This window comes from Heloderma suspectum, chromosome 4, assembly GCF_057233095.1.
Source record: "Heloderma suspectum isolate Gila_16-S chromosome 4, 16-S_ref, whole genome shotgun sequence".
Taxonomy (NCBI): Eukaryota; Metazoa; Chordata; class Lepidosauria; order Squamata; family Helodermatidae; genus Heloderma; species Heloderma suspectum.
This window is the reverse complement of record NC_139461.1, coordinates 261,039,874-261,059,602: the sequence shown is the minus strand read 5'-3', so window position 1 is coordinate 261,059,602 and position 19,729 is coordinate 261,039,874. Positions and strand designations below refer to the sequence as shown.

The 19,729-nt window shown below is 44.4% G+C and overlaps 2 protein-coding genes across 8 annotated transcripts in view; one reads left to right on the top strand and one right to left on the bottom strand.

Moving 5' to 3' along the window:
* Positions 1–14,121, top strand: part of PHTF1 (putative homeodomain transcription factor 1) — a 75,797-nt gene extending 61,676 nt beyond the window's left edge. For 3 of the 5 annotated variants that reach the window (XM_084853482.1, XM_084853479.1, XM_084853480.1), the window contains one exon: positions 13,760–14,120. In XM_084853482.1, the coding sequence (XP_084709608.1) occupies positions 13,760–14,053 (294 nt within the window). In that variant the 3' untranslated portion in view covers positions 14,054–14,120. Of the gene's footprint in view, positions 1–13,759 lie in introns of all 5 variants that reach the window. The other 2 variants (XM_084853483.1, XM_084853488.1) reach the window with 1 other exon arrangement.
* The window catches only part of MAGI3 (membrane associated guanylate kinase, WW and PDZ domain containing 3), a 304,410-nt gene that overhangs the window by 8,989 nt on the left and 275,692 nt on the right, over positions 1–19,729 (bottom strand). For 2 of the 3 annotated variants that reach the window (XM_084853476.1, XM_084853477.1), the window contains exon 20: positions 8,340–8,478. In XM_084853476.1, the coding sequence (XP_084709602.1) occupies positions 8,340–8,478 (139 nt within the window). Of the gene's footprint in view, positions 1–1,996; positions 2,086–8,339; positions 8,479–19,729 lie in introns of all 3 variants that reach the window. The other variant, XM_084853478.1, reaches the window with a different exon arrangement.

Here is a 19,729-nt window from a genome sequence, read left to right as displayed (position 1 = left end):
GCTATTAGAGATGTTCTCTCCATTGTGGTGCATGAGCCTTCATCCATTGTTCCCTCCAACTTTACGTCTCCCTCCCCTGTAGGATTCAGTTTAAAGCCCTCCTGATGAAGTTCTTCATGCTGTGGCCAAACACATTCTTCCCAGCCTTTGTGACTTGCAACCAATCCCTTGCCAACAGTCCATCTTCTATAACCCATGGCCCCAGAATCCAAATCTCTCTCGTCGGCACCACTTTCGTAGCCAGTCATTCACCCAGAGTATTTTTCTTTCTCTTTATATCCCTCTTCTAACTACTGGAAGGATGGATGAGAAAACTATCTGGGCCCCAAAGTTTGTAGCTCTGCTTGGCGGTATCATTTGTTCCCACATGGATGAGAAGAAAGGGATACCTGTCAATGGGCTTTATGAGTGTAGGCAACCCTTCAGTCATGTCTCTAATACGTCCTCCTGGGAGACAACATACCTGGCGAGTCCAAGAGTCTTCGTGACATACTTGGGTTTCGATCCCACGTAGCAAGGAGTCTTCCACTACTACTACTACTCCTCTTCTCTTCTTGTTGTAGGCCTTGGTTTCATTGCCTCTGCTTGACTGTCCTTCAGCCTCTTGCTCGCTGTCATGCAAGTTCCCCTGTAATTCTTCCTCTGCAGGCTGTCCTCCAGTCTCATCTTCAAGTACCAGGAAGCGGTTCCACTGCTTCCACTGGTGCAGAGTGGCTTCTATTTCTTCTGCTCCTGTCACCCTTTTCCAAGGAGTATCCTCTACTTCATTTTTCCTCACCTCAGCATTTTCCTCTTCTGCCTCAGCTCGCTGTTGCTCTTCTAGCTTCTGTTCTTCACTTTGCTGCTGCAGTTCCGCCGTTCTGTCCAAGAAGTCTTTGTGTTCTCTTATTCCCTGGAGGGTCAACACTTGCCGCTCTAGTCCTCTTACTTTTTCTTCCAGCAGCGTGATCAACTTGCACTTGTTGCACATGTAGGCCATGTTGATCTCAGGCAAGAAAACAAACATTGCACAGACTTTGCAGATCACCACCACTGGAGAGTCTTTTCCTTCCATAGTCTCTATTCCCTTTATATTTCTAGCTTTGTGATTGTACTGGAGTAGCTTGTTCTTTGTCCTCTATTCACTGGAGGTTAACAACACAGTCCCACTGGTATGGAAGTGTGTGTTACAAGAAAAAGAGTTTAAAAAAAGAAAACTGAAAAAAAATGTTAGGGGCCTCCCTCTTGACCTCCCTTGGCAAACTCTTGTTTGCTATCCCTGTTCGCTCTCTCTCTGGGAGCTTGCTTGCATGCTTGTATAGCCTCTAGAACAGCTGGAGCAGCTTTCTCTGCTTTGCTCAGCTAGGAGGAAGGAAACAGACTGGAACTTCCTGCCCACACAGCTGCTGGGGGTACTCAGGCCACACCCCTTCAATTCAATTGGAGCTCTCAGGAGCACATGGCGACTCAGAATGGAAAGGACAGTCCCCTGGGCTTACTCCAGCCCACTCACCACTTTGCCTTTGTCTCCTCTTCCACTGCAACTCCCCTGGCAATTCCTGTTTGCTCTAATTTATATTCTTTGCCTCTGAAGATGGCAAATAATATATTGGGCATTTTGTATCTTTTATCAAAATTCTGTACACGCCTCAGCACCATTTTCAGGCATTAACACCTTTTCCTGTGTTTTGGTGAAGCCCTCTCATGTTTTCATGGAGAGAAGGGTAACCACAATTACAAGATTTCCTTCTGATGTGCACTTTGGGACCAGTGATCTAAATCACTGATTTAGAGGATGTACTAGAATGACATGATGTTTGCTGGCACAGGGAAGGGCTTGTGGGATTTGTAGTCCTTGGCTTGGGGAATTCAGGGCTCCTAAAACTGATTCTTCTACATTGGTCACAGGCTACACTTATTGCAATTCAAGTCAAGAGAAAACTGAAGACAGGGGAGAGTGAAAAACTATTACTTAAAGCAAATAAAAAGAGGTCAATCACAAGACATGCAGATTTACCAAGTCTTTAAGGAAAGACCAAGAAAAGCACTGAAAGCTTTAATGCTGCTCAGGTTTCACGTAGGAGCACAAACTGGAAGGAGCCAAACCTGAGGGAGGAAGAGAAAAAGCCCAGGACTATATACCAAAATTACAGCACACAGCAAAAGATTTCATCAGAAATGTATGATTCACAAGGAGAGTGCAAGAGAGTTGACAAGGTGAGAGTAAAGAGAAGCCCACTCTTCTCTGTAATGCCTTAGCAAAGGTCTTAGTATCAGGAGAGACAGGGAGACGAGTCTCTCAGTTGACAACTACTGTTTCCAAGTGCAGCATCCTACTGGAGGCTTTAGGGATACCTTAGGTCGACTATAGGGTGGTTCTTGCTATTTTCCATAAACATATTTAAAAGGAGGGATTGATTGCTTTGTCTAATAAAACAGATACTAAACAGAGGAGAGAGAGAGAGAGCGCGACAGAGGGAAAGAGATTCTGCTGCCCTTTTATCTAATGCACTAGGCTGTCAGAAAAAACAGTGGAACTTCCTTTCTCATTGTATAAGCTCTTCAAAATGGGAAAAGGGGAGCTGGTGCTAGATACAGAGGTGCACAGATGCTTTTAAGTTTGGAAGCTTGCAATGTCCTTTTTGTTTACCTACCAGAATCCTGTGTCAGGGAGCTAAAAGCAGTTCATCTTGCCATTCCATTTTTACCACAGAAGTGCTCTGGCACAAAAACATTTCCCTCCCTTAAGACAAAAGCCATACTAGGCATCCCTTTTTATGCAGTCCCCTTGTTTTGCTGAATTTACATCTTCCAAGTTACTAATCTAACTACCTTTAAAGCCAAGGAGAGTAATCATATGGCCTCTAGACAGCATCTGGGACATAGGATAGTTTGGATTCCCAGATCCAAGGTCAGAGACAGTGCTCCAATCTTGGACCCAGGAATCTGCGCTCCTCCTCCTCTCCCTCGCAAACAGTGCAGAGCGCCGGCTGCTTCTCCAAGACTGCCAAAGTGGCTTTGGAGACAGGGTACAGGGGATGTTTCTGTGGGCGGGCAGGGAGGGGAAGGGCCAGGTTACACTGTATCCCCTGGCCTCTCCAGGCTCCTTCCCGCCCCCTTCTCAGCACCCCAGCTAGTTGGATGATAAATCCCGTCAAGCTAAAATGCAGAGCGGGAGGCACAGAGGAGGCAACAGTTGCCTCTCCAGCGCCCATTGCTCTACACTGGATACTTGCAAGCCTCGAAGTTTGGAGGCTTATGAGCATCGAGGGTGGAATCGATAGTATTGCGCCATTAAACGCCTTGGGTTTAGGTTACTGGAAAGATCACCTCCTTCCACCTGTACCTTAAAATCAGCTACTGAGGTCCTTCTCCTCTGCCAGGCAACTATATTATGCCTGGCAAGTATAACATGGCCTTTTTGGCGCCAAGTAAAGATCTATTTGGTTTCCCGGGTGTTTACATTTTAAAATCTATAAACTTTGGGGGTATTTCTGGGATTTTAAGATCTGTGAAATTTTGGTGCTGTTGTGAGTGCTGTTATATTGATGTTATCCTCTGTGCTAGATTTATGCTGCAATAATTTCGATAGCTTTATTTTCATAATAAATTGTTTAATTTTTCACAGTAAGCTGCCCAGACAACTATTGTTATGTGGTGACATGTAAATTGTGGAGTAAGTAAATCAGGGGTGAGGAACTATTTTGATCCGGAGGCTGAATTGCCCTGCGGACAAATGAGGCAGGCCAGATAGCATCAGGGGGCAGGGCCACAAGACAAAATGCCATCCCCTGATATCATCCACCCCACCCATTTTGCCTCTCTCCATGCCCCGCTCTGCATGTAGAAAGGGAAATATATATTTGAACAGGGAATATATAGAATGTTCTGGAGTCTGAACTTCCTAGTTAACCAAATGTTTTGGCTGTCTCCCAGACATCAATATATGAGCCTGCATTGTACTGACAGCATCACCAGAAACACACACATGCACGCACACACAGCACATTTGGAAGAAAGAATTATTCTGCCCTCAGAGCACACACTACTGCAAAAACAAAAATGAGCCATTGGTGAAATTTTATTTTGGATCTTCCTTGAACTTAAACTCAAGCCATTCTCTCTTGTTCAAGCCAAATCAGGATTGTGATAGGCACTTCTGCCTGCCAATTAGTTCACTGACTTGCATTTTGCTGAACTGTTTGCAAAAAACCACTGAGTCACTATTAGAATAACCCTTAACTGCATCATCAAATCTTCACTCCTTTGAAAAGTATATATATATATATTGGTAATATTTATTTAGCAAAGTAAAAAGCCAAGAAACATTTGGAACAATTGTCTGAAACAAAAGCAGGGAACCAATGATTAAAACATACAGGGATTTGCTATCTTTATCTGTAACTGGTATAGAAAAGCTGAGTCCAGTATCATGTGAGAAAGAAATGTTATAACTTTATGAAGAGATTGTATGAACGTATACATATAGAAAAGTTACACTGGAATGGATCATCTATGTAATTTTTCCAGGACAATCCTGGATGACCAGGATTCAATAGGAATACAGGATCCTAATCTTCAAACTATTCTGGAACAATCATTTTTATATTTACATGCTCATGGGATTGCTTCTGAAAGTCACAATGTGAATGGGAAACACTACATAGAGAAGCCAAAATAATTTAAAACATATGAAGAATTTTGTGTCAACAACTCAGAACATGGTTTAAAAGCACACTATAGTGCATTTCATACTTGCTTCTTTTTTGTTTTTGTTACATATTATTTGCCTTACTGACAAGGCAGATGAATGCACTCAAAGTACAGATGTACACCAGCAGTATGATGGGAAGATGGAGATAAGGGGAAACTGCAGCCTTCCACATGTTATTGAACTACAGCTCCCATCACCCCCAACTACAGCCCTGGGACTGATGTGATCTGGATAAGGATGGCAAAGTGATAACAGATGACAAAGAAAAGGCAGAAGTGCTCAATTCCTACTTTGGCTCAGTCTCCTCCCAAAAGAGGGTCTATGACCCCCCTGGCAACGGCGAAGTACAGGCTGAAGGGGCAGGATTGCAGCTTGAGATCGATAGGCATATGGTCAAGGAACACCTAACTACTTTGAATAAGTTCAAATCTCCAGGGCCAGATGAACTGCATCCTAGAGTAATAAAGGAAGTGGCAGAAGAACTCTCACAACCACTGTCTATTCTCTTTGAGAAATCATGGAGGATGGGTGAAGTGCCAGATGACTGGAGGAGGGCTAATGTTGTCCCTATCTTCAAAAAGGGCAAAAAAGGAGGAACCTGGGAACTACAGACCAGTCAGTCTGACATCAATCCCTGGGAAAATTCTGGAGCGGATGATAAAGCAATCCATCTGTAAGCACCTTGAAAACAATGCAGCGATCACTCAAAGCCAACATGGATTTGTCAAGAACAAATCCTGCCAGATTAACCTGATCTCATTTTTTGATCAGGTCACCTCCCTTGTGGACTGTGGGAATGCTGTGGACATGATATACCTCGACTTCAGCAAAGTTTTCGACAAATTGCCCCATGATATCCTGATGAGCAAGCTAGCTCAAAGTGGGCTAGATGAAACAACTATCAGGTGGATCCACAGTTGGCTACAGAATCGGACTGAAAGAGTGCTTATCAGTGGGATCTTCTCAGACTGGAGAGAGGTAACAAGCAGAGTACCACAAGGCTCAGTCCTGGGCCCAGTGCTCTTCAACATTTTTATTAATGACTTGGAGGAGGACGTGCAGGGAATGCTGATCAAATTTGCAGATGACACAAAATTGGGCGGGAGAGCTAATATCCTGGAAGACAGAAACAAAATTCAAAGTGATCTTGATAGGCTGGAGCGCTGGGCAGAAAACAGCAGAATGAAATTTAATAGAGATAAATGCCAAGTTCTGCACCTAGGGAAAAGAAAGCAAATGCACAGTTACAAGATGGGGGATACTTGGCTCAACAATACTACAAGCAAGAAGGATCTTGGAATTGTTGTCAATCACAAGCTGAATATGAGCCAACAGTGTGATGTGGCTGCAAAAATGGCAAATCCTATTAATAGGAGTATAGCTTCCAAATCCTGGGAAGTACTAGTTCCCCTCTACTCAGCACTGGTTAGGCCTCATCTTGAGAACTGTGTCCAGTTCTGGGCAGTACACTTTAAGAAGGATGCAGACAAACTGGAAAGGCTTCAGAGGAGGGCAATGAAGATGATCAGGGGACTGGAAACAAAGCCCTATGAAGACAGACTGAAAGAACTGGACATGTTTAGCCTTGAGAAGAGAAGACTGAGGGGAGATATGATAGCACTCTTCAAGTACTTGAAAGGCTGTCACAGAGAGGAAGGCCAGGATCTCTTCTTGATCATCCCAGAGTGCAGGACACAGAATAATGGGCTCAAGTGACAGGAAGCCAGATTCTGGCTGAACATCAGGAAAAACTTCCTGACTGTTCGACCAATATGACAATGGAACCAATTACCGGGGGGGGGGGGTCCTCCCACACTGGAGGTATTCAAGATGAAGCTGTACAGCCACTTGTCAGGGATGCTTTGACTTGGATTCCTGCATTGAGCAAGGGGTTGGACTCGATGGTCTTATAGGCCCCTTCCAACCCTACTATTCTATGATTTTATGATCTAGAGGGCCACAGATTTTCCATCCAATGGAGATCATGGAAAGCAAAATACTCTAAGATTCTAAGGTTTTCATAACAGCTTCTGGAATTGAACAGGAAGTTGGACTTACCATGAAACATGATAAGATAGGAGAAAATGTTAAATGCTATTCTCTTTTAGAAGCCAAGGTCAGCCTACTTGATGCCCCTTCCAAGACTAAGTTCCTGCTCAATTTCAGGATTTAACTTCCATCTAAATAAAAACAAACCTGAATTAACAAAGTATGGTGGCTTCTACTTCTAGACTCTTAAGCAAAGGGAGAAACATAATTTAAAAAATAAGTTGGAGAAAGACTAGTGAGGCAAATCATTCAGGACATGTCTAGGAACTAAACTACCTAAGAGGCAGAGATTGGGATCTGATAAATTGTGGACATCCATTGGCTTTAAGACCAGCAGATGGATGTGACATCTCTTCTTAATGACAGGGGAAGGACCAACATTGCAGTTCCAACTTTCTTTTCTCTTTCAGTATTAGAAAGGGAGTCGGAAGGATTTGCAAGAGCACAGAGATCATTGAGGTGGAAGTCAATTGCTATCCCCATCCTACTCTCTCTTTTTTTTTTTTTACATAAACTGCTTGAGTATTCTCTACCTAAGGAAGCTTCAGCCAAGGATAAGGTATAGGTATTGTAGTCTTATACAAATGGACCCTCAGACTTCTGTGGCTGCTCTGCATGTGTATTCTAAGAGTTAGTGGTGAAAGATGCAAAAGTGCCCCCGTCCCCCTCCTGATCAACATGGAGTGAGATTTCCCTGGAAAATAATATGTACTTTCAACTGCCTGCACTTGGCTACTTTCTTGACTTATAACTTTTGTACAAAGGACATACATCCAGGTTCTCCTACTTGTTTTTCTTATGGTGAATCAGTGAAGGGCTGAAATCTGTTGAGAACCACTCCATCCTTGTGGAAAGTTACTTTTGGATCAAATGCAACTCCAGACCCTTTTTGCTGAAGTCACTACTAAAAAGAGAACATTTGGCATGAGTTTCTTGAAAGGAATGGGGCAAATGGTTCCACTGAGGGCCTGGGGATGGAGGGATACAAGCGTCATCTACAGAGGAACTTGTGAGACTGATCTTTTACCATTCCCTCCTAATATACTGCCTAACCTGGCAGCTTGTGTACTTGGACATGAACTAGCTCTACACGAGCCATGGTGATTGATTATCTATGTCTCTCTTTGAAATCTGCACCCACGAGATCACCTGAAAATCCTTCCACAGCTGATGCAGGCAGAAGATTTACAAGGGTAAGCTGCATCACTGTTTCTCTTGTGGGCTGGAGGAGGGTAGAATTGCTGTGAATACCTCTGCTCATTTGGGCCTTATAGATGTACTTCATTCCCTCTAAATAACACAGGCAGGCATGGAAAAAGAAGAGTGGAGGATCAGAACAGAAGGAGAGAATGGGGCTAGGCAGCTTTAGCAAAATGTACCAAAGCTATACTGAAACTCTCCTATCTGAAGGCAGAGTTGAAACTAGGCAGAGAGTCAATGTTTGCTGGACCTATCTCCTGAGAAGAAGATGGAAATAACCCTCTTCTTATTGCTTTCTTAACACTGAAGAACAGCATCCTCCTCAGCATACAGTACAGGTTAATATCCCCTCTCATCCACCAAACCTGTAAACTAGCCAGCAGTCCCCATTTCTTACCATGATCTGGTATTAAGCCAGTTCCTGGTCGTAAAAGGAGGAGAACTTTATTTCCTCCAGACTGAATCAATTCAATGGCTCGTGTATGGGTGATTCCTTGGGTTGGTTCCCCATTTATTTCAACGATCTGGTCACCAACCTGAGGGAGAAAAGCATCCACATTAAGCTACAGAGAACATTTTGAATGCCAACCTTTTATGTGGAACCTATTTATTTTAAAATGTATATCTTGCTTTGTCATATTCAGTTCAAGCCAGCTAACAACATTCATATTAAAATAAACATTTGCGGGACCACAGCACCACCCACCTCTTAGTTGGACCTTGATTACCAACTGGGGCTCCTGGAGTTCACACTTTCAAGAAAGATTTACACTCTGTGGGCTGTCACCAACATGAAGGGTGATGCTAAAGGCCAGCTATGGAACCGGTTTTGGGGAGTGGAAGGATCATGGTGTATACTGCAGTTTAGTTAATTGACCAGCAGGTGTTGCTGTTGTATACAGTGTAGATGGGGCGGGGAGGGGAGTCTGTGCACATGTTTCAGGGTTATACAGGTTCTTCCTGAAGTACCTTTCACACAGTCCAGTGTTGGAGCCCAATACCACAGAGAATAATGCGGGGAGGTGGCGGGGGAGATTTCACTTAAAGTGTGACAATGGTATTTCAATCCAGTTATCTGGAGAAGTTCCTTGCTTGGGAACAGCTCACAGAGCTGTACAAAACTCTTTATTTACTGTGAGGCTGAAAAGCCATTTTGAAGTAGAAACAAAAGTTCATTTCAGTGAACACATTCATTTAGACAGGAAGATTGTACGTTGGGAGGAAATAGTATGGGACAGCTCTTGTGGTTCAGATTTGTATCTGACTTCAAGATGTATTAGCTTACGTGCCTTTTGTCCAATTACAGACAAATTCATCACTCTCTTAGACTTCTGCAATAAAAACTGTAGAAGCAGTGCCCTAACAGTCGTATACCACAGCTGCACACAGGTTCTCATAAACAAAATGTGATGCTGCCAATATAAACATCCTTGCAGGTATAATTTTATGCTTCACAAACTGATTACAGAATGAAAACTGGTATATTGGAGTAATAAAATTTACACAGTTAAATACATTTATACTATGTATCTCAGATCACACTGTCTAAAATGCTCTTGAGACAAAGCCTGGTCAAAACTCCAGCAAGTCAGGGTGAAGGCACTGCATGTAGAACTGTGCACAAAGCCTTCATTTTTCTTATTGGAATCAGGTGACTAATGAGACTGCTGTGAACTGGTGGAAGTTACAGAAAATGGGAAGGATTTTTTTTGTGGGGTGAGACACATCTCAAATGTACAGGAGTGACTGTGGTCTAATGGATAGCGTGTTAGTGTTTAAGCTGAGATCTAAACCAGTTCAATCATGATATTTATTCTCAGCCATCTATAAAACAGTGACAGTATTTATCTACTTTGCAGGAGGCTTGCATGAATTACAAATTAAACTGTTTTGTACATTACAAATTAATGAAATGGGCGCTGCTTCTTGTGGTTACTTTTTAGAAGTGATGAACACCCATTGTTAAACATGCGTGAAGATGTCATATGGGATATACAGTTGCAATCAAAATTATTCAACCCCCATTGCAAATCTGAACAAATCAAACAAAAGCAATTGAAATAGCTCAACACAATGAATGCTTCAAGTGGTTTCCCCAAATTCAACTGAAAATGCAACTTATGACTTCTCCAGTCTAAAAATTATTCAACCCCTTCATGGCAAGCATCTTTAGTACTTAGTAGAGCACCCTTTTGCTGTTATGACCTGCTGCAAACGAGATGCATAGCCAGACACCAGCCTCTGGCAGCATTCCAGAGGAATCTTAGCCCATTCCTCATGAGCAATGGCCTCCAGTTCAGTAATATTCTTGGGTTTCCGTGCCGCAACTGCCTTCTTCAAATCCCACCAGAGATTTTCTATGGGGTTCAAGTCAGGTGACTGTGATGGCCACTGTAGAATCTTCCAGGACTTCTGCCACCAAGCCTTGGTGGAATTTGAGGTATGCTTGGAAGGTCCAATGACAACCAAGCTTCAGCTTCCTCACAGACGGCATGACGTTTTCTCCTAGGATTTCCCGATACTTCAATTAATCCATCTTGCCTTCCACATGCTGCAGGTGTCCAGTGCCAGAGGACGCAAAGCAGCCCCAGAGCATCACCAAGCTACCACCATGCTTAACTGTAGGCAGAGTGTTCTTTTCAGCGTATGCTTCATTCTTCTTCCTCCAGACATACCGCTGATCCATCGGGTCGAAAAGTTCCAGTGTTGTTTCATCGCTCCACAGAACAGAATCCCAAAACTTCTGTGGCTTATTTATATGATTTTGAGCATATTGGAGCGGACATTTCTTGTGCTTTTGGGTCAGTGGTGGTGTACGTCTTGGAGTTCTGGCATGGAAACCTTCTGCGTTTAGTGCGCGCCTTACTGTGCTCACTGAAACCTCAGTGCCTGTTGCCACCAAGTCTTGCTGCAGGTCTTTTGCAGTCATAGAATCATAGAATAGTAGGGTTGGAAGGGGCCTACAAGGCCACTGAGTCCAACCCCCTGCTCAATGCAGGAATCCAAGTCAGAGCATCCCTGACAAATGGCTGTCCAGCCTCGTCTTGAATGCCTCCAGTGTGGGAGAGCCCACCACCTCCCCAGGTAATTGGTTCCATTTACCCGAGGGTTTTTCTCAGTCTGCCTTCTCAGAAATCTGGTTGCAGCCGTCGATAGCTTCCTTTTTCTGCTCCGTCCAGGTAGCGTGACCACTGTTCCTTTAACTCTGAACTTGCGAACTATGCTTCCAGCAGTGTCTCTAGGAACATTCAGTGCCTTCACTGTCTTTTTGTATCCTGTTCCTTGTTTGTGAAGGGCGATGATCTCTTCTCTTAACTTTTTGGACCATTCTTTTGACATAGCCATATTTCTAACATGCAGTCAAACGTGACACTCAACGAACCCCTAGCCAGTTCAGGTATTTCATGTGTTCCAGCTCAAGCACACCAGGTGCAACTAATGAAGCCCTTGATTAGTTGCATCAGGTGTGCTTGAGACAACACCTGTTTTGCATATTTGTGCTGTTGTGAGGGATTCTATTAGGGGGTTGAATAATTTTGAGACTGGAGAAGTCATTATAAGTTGCATTTTCAGTTGAATTTGGGGAAACCACTTGAAGCATTTGTTGCGTTGAGCTATTTCAATTGCTTTTGTTTGATTTGTTCACTCCAACAGCTGAAAGTCTGTAAATTTTGACAACAGACCTGATTTGCAATGGGGGTTGAATAATTTTGATTGCAACTGTACACTCTAATATTAAGAAAACATGATGGCTGGGGCCAAGAATGAGACCCTCAAAAAAGGTATACACTTCTGCCTTCTGAAAATCTGGAAAACGGTCCTCAGTAGCATTGCCAAAGGCAACATAATAATAGCAGCCTAAAAACCTCAGTCATACCACCAGGGGCTCATTCCGATGATGTGGACTCTAGTCCATGAAAGCTTGAGCCTCAATACGTCTGTTAAGTCTTTCAGGTGTCATAACCCTCTTTTGCTCTTTTTGCTGCTACAGAATGACAGCTCTCTCCCTGATATCTGAGTGGCTAATTTTCCAACCAAGCAGGTCAGGAAGTCAATTTCTGTGATATGCTTAGATTTAGCATCACTTGAAATAACTGCATGGAAGTTATTTTCAAGAAAAAATCATAGGACATGGATGGGCAGATCCTTAAAGAGCACCTAACCCCATAAAAATGTCTGGACGTTTCCCAAAGAACAGTTTAAAAAATACTCTGGAAATGCATGTTGCTTACCATTAACGATAGTTCTTCGAGTGGTCTCTGTGTATTCACACTGAGCCTCTTTCAGGAAACTTCTAAAGCTGAGGAACATTTTGGTGGGAACCCTCCCCACCATCCACTGCACATGTCCCAGTGGGTTCCCGCCTGTTCCCTCAGTTTGTTGAGACCGCCTAGTGTGGCCTTGAATCCAGGTGAAAAATAACACTTCAGTACCAACACTGAATGTGACACTGACACTAAACTGGGGACAGTGGGTGGGTTGTGTGAATGCACAGATGACCACTCGAAGAACTACAGCTACAGGTAAGTAACCTGCATTTCTTCTTCATGGTCTCTGTGCATCCCACATACAGTCAGGGCCAGAAATATTGGAACAAGGATAAGTGTTTTGGCAGTTGGCCTCTGTAGACCACCACATTGAAGTTGAAAGGAAACACACCCAGATGGGAGCGAAGTCAGGACTTTCAGCTGTAATTCAAGGGGTTTGACAAAAGTGGGGCACTAACCATTCAGGAAGAACAGCCAGTGGCATGCACACACATGCACATCATTGGTGGCTCATAAGTAATGGAACAAACCAACATCATTTCAAACTTAAGGATCGCCTTTAATACCTGGGTGAAAATCTTTTGCAGTCAATGACTGCCTGAAGTCTGGAAACCATGAACATGACCAAATGCTGAGTTTCCTCCCTCGAGATGCTTTGCCAGGCCTTTACTGCAGTTGCCTTCAGCTGCTGCTTGTTTGTGAGTCTTTCTGCCTTCAGTCTTGTCTTCAGTAAGCGAAAAGCATGCTCTATTGGGTTGAGATCGGGTGACTGACTTGGCCATTGAAGAACATCACACTTCTTTGCCTGGAGAAACTCTTGGGTAGCTTTTGCTGTATGTTTTGGGTCATTATCCATCTGCAATATGAAGCGGTGTCCTATCAGTTTGGCAGCATTCGGTTGAATCTGAGCAGAAAGTATAGCCCTATACACTTCAGAATTCATCCTGCTGCTTCTATCAGCAGTCAGGTCATCAATAAACACCAGTGACCCAGTTCCATTGGCAGCCATACATGCCCATGCCATAACACTGCCTCCACCATGTTTGACAGAGGATGTGGTATGCTTTGGATCATGAGCTGTTCCTTTCCTTCTCCATACTTTTCTCTTCCCATAATTCTGGTACAAGTTCATCTTGGTTTCATCAGTCCAAAGAATCGTATTCCAGAACTGGGCAGGCTTTTTTAGGTGTTTGCTGGCAAAGGCTAATCTGGCCTGTCTGTTCTTGAGCATTACCAGTGGTTTGCACCTTGTTGTGAAGCCTCTGTATTTACATTCATAAAGCAGTCTCTTGACTGTAGATGTTGACAATGACATGCCTACCTCCTCAAGAGCATTCTTGACCTGGCTAGATGTTGTGAAAGGGTTCCTCTTCACCATGAACAGAATTCTGCGGTCATCCACTTTAGTTGTCTTCCGTGGTCTTCCAGGCCTTTTGCTGTTGCTGAGCTTGCCAGTTAATTCCTTCTTTTTCAGGATGTTCCAAACTGTTGTGTTGGCCACTCCCACTGTTTTTGCTATCTCTCTGATGGGTTTATTTTGTTTCCTCAGCCTAATGATGGCCTCCTTCACTCGCATGGACACCTCTTTGGACCTCATGTTGGGAGTTCCAGTGAACAGCTACCAAATGCAAATGTAACACTCAGAACCACCTCCAGACCTTTTCTCTGCTTGATTGGTCATGGGGTACCCAGGAAACAGGCCACATCTGGCCACGCAGCTGCTTGTCAGCCATTCGTTCCATTACTTATGAGCCACCAACGATGGGGGTATTTGTATACCACTGGCTGTACTTCCTGGATGGTTAGTGCCCCACTTTTGTCACACCCCTTGAATTACAGTTGAAAATCCTGACTTTGCTCCCATCTGGGTGTGTTTCCTTTCAACTTCGATGTGGTGGTGTACAGAGGCCAACTGCCAAAACAGCTATCCTTGTTCCAATATTTCTGGCCCTGACTGTATGGGCGATTAACAAGTTCACATACCAGTGGTGGGTAGGTGTCTCACGACAAGATCGATGACAGCACGGCTTGCCCAAAAGCACAGTCGGAATGTGCTTTAACATCCAGTTTGTAATGCTTTATAAATGTCGACGGTTTTGACCAAGTTGCCGCTTTACATAAGTCTGACAATGGCACACCTTTTCTGAAGGCTGTAGACATGGCAACCCCTTGCATCAAATGTGCCTGAACATGAGATGGATGCTCTAAGCCTGATAAGTCATAGGCTAAACTAATAGTCTGCCCAATCCATGAGGCCAGCCTTTGAGATGAGACAGGAACACCGTAGCAAACAAAAAATCGTGGCATCTTACAGGAAGATGCTGTCCTTGACTTCTAAAAGGCTAATGCCCTCTTTACAACCAGAGCATGCAACTTCCTTTTCTGGTCAGAAGTTGGTTCTGGGAAAAAATCGGCAATGAGATGGATTGGTTGACATGGAAATCAGAGACCACCTTTGGCAAAAAAATCAGTGTCTGGTCTCAGGTCAACCTTGTCCTTATGAAAGATCAGATAGGGATGACTGGCCCATAAAGCACAAATTTCACTAACACATCTGGAGGATGTGATAGCAACCAAAAAAGCTACTTGCCACGACAACAACTGAAGATCTGTTGTGGCCAGAGGTTCAAAGGGCTTCGAAAGGACAGCGTGTAAAACAGAGAGATTCCACTGAGGTACTAGAATCCTCACTGGAGGTGCCAAATTCTTTAAGGCCTGCAGGAACCAGTGAATAGTATGGTGAGTGAAAAGGGAAAAACTTTGAACTTGCCCTCTATAAAAAGAAAGAGCTGACAAATAAACCCTTATGGATGAAACCTTTCTGGAACAAGTGATGCAGAAACAAAAGAACATCTTCAATCGATCCCTTTAAGGGGATTGAAACCGTGTAGACTTGCAAACTTAAAAAACAACGACCACTTAGCTGCATAGGATCAATGAGTAGCCGGTTTCCTAGCTGCGTCCAAAATTGCCTGGACTTCCAATGGGAGTCGACTGCTGGTACTCATTGCCAAATCCTCCAGGCTGAGAGTTTCAGGGTATCGAGATCTGGATGTCGGATTCTGCCTTGATCCCGAGAGATCAGACCCAGGGATTGTAGAAGATGTAGGAACTACCTTTTGGACAGATGCAGCAGGGCTGCAAACCATGGCTGCCTCGGCCACTAAGGAGAGATCAAAGTACAGTCCGTCCCATTGTCGGCTAGCTTCTGGAGCATCCTTGAGAGGAGGGGAAATGGAAGGAACAGGTAGAACAGTTCTCTGCATCACTGAAGTTGAAAGGTGTTGCCCGATGACAATCGACCGATCCCCGCTCTCATGCAGCATCTCTTGCATATTGCATTCAGTGGGGTCGCAAACAAATCCATTGTAGGCCAACTGCATTTTAGGAAGAGACAATGCAGGATGGAGGTGGACTTCTGCCATTCACGGGATGATTTGTATGACTGGCTCAGAGTGTCCACCAAACACTGGCTTCTCTGGCAATGTGAAGAGCGCTCAAAAGAATGTCCTGTTGGATTGCTGACTGGAATATGTCCATTGTGAGATGCACAAGCTTGGACGAATGCATGCCCCTTTGCTTCTTGATGTGCCACAACACTGCCGTACTGTCTGTCAGCATTTGTACATGCTGTCCTTGAAGGTAAGTCTCAAATGTATGCATCGCCTTCCAAACGGCAAGAAATTCTACGTAATTTATGTGAAACATAAATTTGAAGGGAGTGCCTTAGCATAGGTTGTGTGGTTGCATCCACCACAGGAGGGAATCTGCTGTTTTGTTTGGAATCCTCAGGTGACAGTGCCAAGTGTCAGAGGTGAAATTAAAGTTTCAGAGCAGCCAGTTCTGTAGTGGTCGCATCCGAAGCCTTGCCCAATGAACAACTGCGACTGTTGCTGCCATATGCCCCAGCAGTGTTTGAACAGTATGAACTGTGATTAGCTGACAAAAGTAAAGGTTCTCCAAGGGGGCAATCAGCTGCCCCTGCCACTTTCAAGGAAGGTAAGGACATGCAAAGGTAGAATCCAGCAATGCCCCTATGAACTGGAGCCATTGGGTTGGCTTCAAAGTTTACTTTTCCCTGTTCACATATGGGCCCAATGCTCCCAGAAGGTTCCAAACAATCTCTACGGCATGACAAAGGGAATCCTCGGAGTCCGAGACAAGGAGCCAGTCATCAGGTAAGGGTAAGCTTCAATGTCCTGAAGTCGAAGGTATGCACAGACAACTGCCATGCACTTTGTAAAAACTCTCAGGGTGGTTGCTAGACTGAAGGGCAGGACTCGGAATTGGAACATGTCAGTACCAATGATGAAATGCAAGTACCTCTGGTGAGCCTCTGTGACTGCTAGATGGAAATATGTGTCCTTCAGATCTATGGCCACAAACCAAACACCCTTCTGAAGGAGAGGAAGGATCGATGATCATTCTGAACTTCCTGAGAGTAATAAGCTTGTTCAAGTTCCTCAAATCCATGATCAGACAGATGCCTCCATCCCATTTTGGTATGGTAAAGTACCGGGAGAAGAAACCATCCTCTGGCTGGTATGGAAAAACTCTTTGGATTATTCCTTTTTGGAGCAGGGTGGACATTTCCAGGAGGAGGGCCTACGATGGAGGGGTGACTTGAACGAGACACAACTGGGGGAGGGTATGAAACTCTATCAGGTAGCCCTGACTGATTATATTTAAAACCCAGCTGTCCACTGTTATCGTTTTCCAGGTGGGCAGAAATTGAGCCAGGACAGACCCAAGAAGGGTTGGCTGGGGAGACTAGGGATGGCAAACACCAGAAAGTCAAAGCCGCTGCTTAGGGGAAGTCAGTCTTCCCACAGCCCTGATGAAACCCCAAAGGAGAAGCAATCTGCTTCTTCTGCTGTTGGGGAGGCTGGTAGTGAGGATACTGATCAACTGCTGCTTGGCCATGAACAGTTGGTGGTGGAACCACTTGCGTGACTTGTTGCTGTTGAGGTTGGGGACCCAAATCCATCTTTCAGGCGGCTGTCTTTGCCTTCTGAACAGAGCCCATTTGTTCATCAGTTTTGGCATTAAAGAGTGCTTCACCATCAAAAAGCAAATCCTTGATTCGCAATTGAGCCTCAGGAGTTAATCCCACAGAGCTCAACGAAGCATGCCTCTGAAGTGCGATCGCACCCACCACTGACTTAGTGCTACAGTTGGCTTCATGATGGGAACTGTTAATCTTCTGCCTGGACAATTTGACAGCTTCCGCATGAAAAACTCTGGTGAGATCCCTTTGGTCCTCTGGGAGATAAGCATGAAGAGAGTCCATTTTCTCTCACAGGAACAGTTGGTATCTGGCCATCATGACCTGATAGCTTGCCACATGGAGATCAAGAGCAGCCGAAGAATACATCCGCCTCCCCAACAGGTCCAGCCTTCTACCCTCCTTGTTGACAGGCGAAGCATGAATCCTCTGTGATCGCCCTTGCGCCAACTCCACAATGATGGAATTCGGGCATGGAAGGGAATATAAGAACACCATGTCCTTCTCCTGTACATGGTACAGGGACTTAGACACAGGTGCCATTGAAGATGGGGCTTTCCATAATTGCTGCACCATCTGGAGGAGGGTGAGGAGGAAGGGAACTGCTACCGGTTTCGACAATTCAATATGTGTCAAAGACCAGGTCCTGGACATGCTGCTCTGGTTGCTGCGCATCAATACCCAGCGAATGGGCTATTCTGCTAACCTGTTCAGCAAAATGAAACATGTCCTCTGAAGGAGAAGCTCCCTCTTGCATTCCTGCTACATCATCTGGAGAGGGAACAGAAGGTGGAACAGAGGAATACGAAGAGGAATAAAGCTGGTGATCATCTGCCAAATTATGAGGTGAAGACGGCCCAGGAACCAGGACAGGTGGAGGTTTCATCTGTACTACTGGTGAAGGTGGTAAATGTGTCGGCTTGACTGATGCCATCTGGCTTCATACCAAAGATGACGAACAAGAAAACACAGGCGGAGGGGGAACAAAGTCATCTCCTGCAGGAGGATGAGACAAAGTTGCTGACAACCAAGGGTGGTACTACGGAAGCTGGAGAAATTTGAGATGAACTAAAATGAGCTAGATTTCTAAGAACCTGACCTGCGGAATCTGCTGCAGAGTGACCCTCTCAGGTTGCATGGAGTCCATGGACTTTCAGATTTTTTTTTTTACTTTCCTGAAATGTATGCATATTCATTCGTAGGAAAATATGGAAATTTCTGCTGAGGAAGAATTAAATGGAATGGGGGATAATACGCTAAATGTTACATACTAAGGTAAATTGTGTAAATTCTTACGAAACCTCTTACATAATCATTTGCATATTTTTCTGCATGATGAAAAAAATATTCGAATCCATCTGTGAACAGATGACGGAACAAAATGCGTGCTTGACAATCCGCAAAACACAGATGGAGTGGATTTTACATAGTGCGTACATCCCTAGGTGGTACTGAGGCAAGGTTGCTCCAAGGTATCTGGTTTGATCACAATAATATTGTTGATCCCGAGAACAATGCCAGTCCTCAAAAGAGTAATGTCTCGGTGGTGGATAAGACCATTCAGAACCTCTACCTCAATCACCATGAGGAGACCTGTACCTTTCCCTATACTGGTATTCATAGCGATGGCCACAATAAGGAGAACTGAGTGACTCAGAGGGAGGGAAGCGATGTTCTCGGTCCCAGGAAGGGGACAGCGATCGATGTTGAGAAGCTTCATCCCTTGCCAAGGGTGACAATTTGTGATCTCTCAATGGAGAAGTTTCTTGGTCCTGAGAAACTGGCTGTGGAGGGAACAACTCCAAAATTTCACCTTCCGACGCCATAGAAATTGGCTCCATTACAGGAGTGGTCTGTACCGATGAGACCACCCGGATAGGCGAATCCCGCAAAGGCGGAGGTGTTGGAACCTTAGGTTTTGAAGGCTTATCACCAACCCTATTTTTGTTGTTGTTTCTTTAGGCTATCTGATCCCGACTTTGGAACCTTAGCCTTTTAAGAAATCTTCCTCCCTACTGAGAGTGCTAAATAATGCCCGGAGTCGGAGGGTCTACCCGTTCAGCAGAACCAAAAGGGCACGGAGACGACGGTTTTGACAAAACATAGCAGCCACCGTCTTCTCCATTACATGAGAGTTGGATGACTATTTTGGATCTGTGGCCAGCAAGGCCCTCCTCCACTGCTTTGAGTCTGTCAGATCTATTCTTCTGCATTTGTTTAGTGAATGACGGCATGAGGAACAAGTGTCAGGTAAATGGCCTTCACCCAAGCAAAAAAGGCAAAGAGAATGAGGGTCAGTGGGGGGCAATTTACTCCCACAGTTGATGCATTTGCAAAACAGGGCCTTTATGGCCATATGAAGATCACAGCTGCGGTAGAAGACAAATGATGAAAAAACAGATTTTTTTTTTTTAGGTAACAACCAAAAAGAAGACAAAAAGAAGAAAAAGAGAAAGACCTCAGTGCAAAAACACTGACCAAAAGTTATCGACAAATAGAGGAAGCTCCCGAAGA